This window comes from Hydra vulgaris, chromosome 02 (assembly GCF_038396675.1).
Source record: "Hydra vulgaris chromosome 02, alternate assembly HydraT2T_AEP".
In the NCBI taxonomy this organism is placed as follows: Eukaryota; Metazoa; Cnidaria; class Hydrozoa; order Anthoathecata; family Hydridae; genus Hydra; species Hydra vulgaris.
The window spans coordinates 4,145,813-4,149,041 of NC_088921.1; the positions used below are offsets into that span (position 1 = coordinate 4,145,813).

The 3,229-nt window shown below is 29.5% G+C and overlaps 1 protein-coding gene across 1 annotated transcript; it reads left to right on the plus strand.

Moving 5' to 3' along the window:
* Positions 1–381: 381 nt before the first annotated feature.
* LOC136075738 (uncharacterized) lies at positions 382–2,327 on the plus strand. The gene is made up of 2 exons (XM_065789173.1): positions 382–385; positions 499–2,327. Exons 1-2 carry the CDS (start codon positions 382–384, stop codon positions 2,325–2,327), a joined length of 1,833 nt encoding a protein of 610 aa, XP_065645245.1.
* The last annotated feature ends 902 nt before the right edge of the window (positions 2,328–3,229 follow it).

Here is a 3,229-nt window from a genome sequence, read left to right on the forward strand (position 1 = left end):
ATTGGATTGATTTATCTTGTGAATTTAAAAGTGTTAAAAAAGAATTTGCGTCATCAATATTATTAAATCGAGCATGGCTATCATCAACATAACGTTTATAAGACTTTGGTGCAATATTGAGATTTAAAGCCTGTTGAATAGCATTAGATTCAATATGTTGTAAATATGCTTCTGACAAGACAACCATTATGGATAGACCTATTGGACCAGAGTTTTTTAAAATATATATTTTGTCTTCCCATAAAAAATAACATTTACTAATACAGAGATCAATAAGTTTATGAGTGTCAACTAAAGATAATTTAGTTCGTTGTATAAGATCATCTCTATCTTTGTTTAGCATATCAATAATTGTAACAGTTGCTTTATCAAGTGGCACTGATGGGTATAAATTAATAACATCAAGTGACACTTGAACTTTGTCATTAATAAACCATTCTTTTGCTGTTGATACAAACGAAAATGAATTTTTAACACGGCATTCATTTTTATTTAAAGTTGGTTGTATTATCTCAACAAGATTAACATTAACATTAACATTAACCAAATATTTAAGAGTGAAAATCAATAGCAATATTTCTAAAAATCAACGTCTAGCTATCAATGAACTAAAAAATTCAACCAACATAAAATTATATCCATTTGATAAAGGTAATGGATTTGCCTTTTTAAATTCAGAATCAGCAATACAAAAAATAAAGGAACAACTTGGCAATTGCGCAATATCTACAGTTGATCCAACTCAGAAGTTCCTAAATCTTATTCAACGTACCCTTAGTAAATTAAAAAAAGATAAAAAACTAGATAAAAAAACATATGGTAAAATAAATTCTTCAGATGCAATTCCACCCCGTTTGTATGGTTGTATTAAAGCACATAAAAGTGAAAAAGGTTATCCAATGCGAATAATAGTTTCGACAATTGGCACACCACCCCATAAACTTTCGCAACATCTTGTTGAGATAATACAACCAACTTTAAATAAAAATGAATGCCGTGTTAAAAATTCATTTTCGTTTGTATCAACAGCAAAAGAATGGTTTATTAATGACAAAGTTCAAGTGTCACTTGATGTTATTAATTTATACCCATCAGTGCCACTTGATAAAGCAACTGTTACAATTATTGATATGCTAAACAAAGATAGAGATGATCTTATACAACGAACTAAATTATCTTTAGTTGACATTCATAAACTTATTGATCTCTGTATTAGTAAATGTTATTTTTTATGGGAAGACAAAATATATATTTTAAAAAACTCTGGTCCAATAGGTCTATCCATAATGGTTGTCTTGTCAGAAGCATATTTACAACATATTGAATCTAATGCTATTCAACAGGCTTTAAATCTCAATATTGCACCAAAGTCTTATAAACGTTATGTTGATGATAGCCATGCTCGATTTAATAATATTGATGACGCAAATTCTTTTTTAACACTTTTAAATTCACAAGATAAATCAATCCAATATACATGCAAATACGAAAATGCTCAACACCAATTAAATTTTTTAGATATTTGTATTTCAACCAATCACTCCCTTCACAAATATGAGTTTTCCATACACCGTAAAGATGCAATTACAAACGTACTTATAAAACCAAAATCATGTATTTCACCGAATATCGCAGTTAGTATTTTTAAAGGTTTTTTAGCTCGAGCATACAAAATTTGTTCAGAACATAATATTCAAGACGAAATTAATTTTCTTATTAAGGTTTTTACTGAAAATGGACATTCATATAAACAGTATTCAGATATTGCTAAAAATTATAAATACTCCACAAATAAATCTAGTTCTCAAAAAATTGATACCAAAAATCTTGTTATTTTACCATGGATCCCAAAATTAAGCCTTGTTCTAAGAAGAGAGTTTCGTAAAGTCGGTGTTAAAACAGTCTTCCGTTTTGGTAATCCCTTGATAAATATACTCTGCCGAAACAAGTCTAAACTGCCTCCGAACAGTCATCCAGGAGTGTACCAACTTAATTGCACATGTGGTTCATGTTATATTGGTGAAACAAGAAAAAAGATTTCCACACGAATTCAAGAACATAAAAATAATGTTACAAAAGCCAACTGGGAAACATCTGGAATAGTAGAACATTCACAACATTGTAATGGTAAAATAAACTGGGAGAACCCTAAAACGCTTTCTATTATTTCAAACAACTACACAAGAAAAATTCGTGAGGCCATTGAAATACAACGTGTACAATGTTCAAAACCTAAAGAAAACGTTTTAAATCGTGACAATGGCAATTTGGTGATGGCTCACCATTGGAAACCATTTTTTATAAAATTAAAAATGTTGAATATCTGACGTTGCAATGACATCATTTGGTTACGTTTATTATAATTTTTAAACGGTTTTTTTTAACGGTTTTATCAGTTTGATAATGGCTCTCACTATATGAGCCGAAATATTACTTAAAAAAAAAAAAAAAAAAAAAAAAAAAAAAAGAAATAAATAGTATGATACCGTATATGATGTTTTAATGCTTATAAGATTAATACACATACTGTTAAAGATGTCACTTAAATATTATATATATATATATATATATATATATATAAGCTTAAAAATACTTCTGCGCAGATATTTCGCGTTAGATGAACTTGATTAATTAATAAATGCAAGTTTTCTTCAGTTAAAAAACACAGATAATCCACTTCAAGGGACAACTTCTTGTTAATCTCCTCAAGAGTTACTATATCGCTTATCGCGAAAGCAATTCGTACATTATCAAAAATATCAGAGATCTTAATTTAGAAATTTAAAACGAGCAAAAACCCTAACCTGATCCGAAAGATTTATTTAATTTCCAGACTATTTATGCCTAAATTATAACCCAATCGACCAAATTTTAAGCAACCATATTTTCTTTAATTCCAGACTTTTTAAGCCTAAACTATAACTCAACCGGCCAAATTTTAATCCAATCAGGCTAAATTTCATAATTTCCAGACTTTTCAAGCCTCAGATTTGGCAAAATTTGTTTCGCCTTATGCATAAAAAAGCCATTCGCCTAATCATAGTTTTTAACACTATCGGTCATTTCCGCGGTTTGCAACATTGTTGTTTGCCAACTTTGTGTAACCGTAAAGAATAAAAAATTCTGAAGTTTCAAAAATGTAAAGTAAGATCCACTTTAATTACAATACAATACTTCTCCTTAGGTGGCCACCTAATCCGCCGTACTGTAGCTCCGCCAATGACCCTGC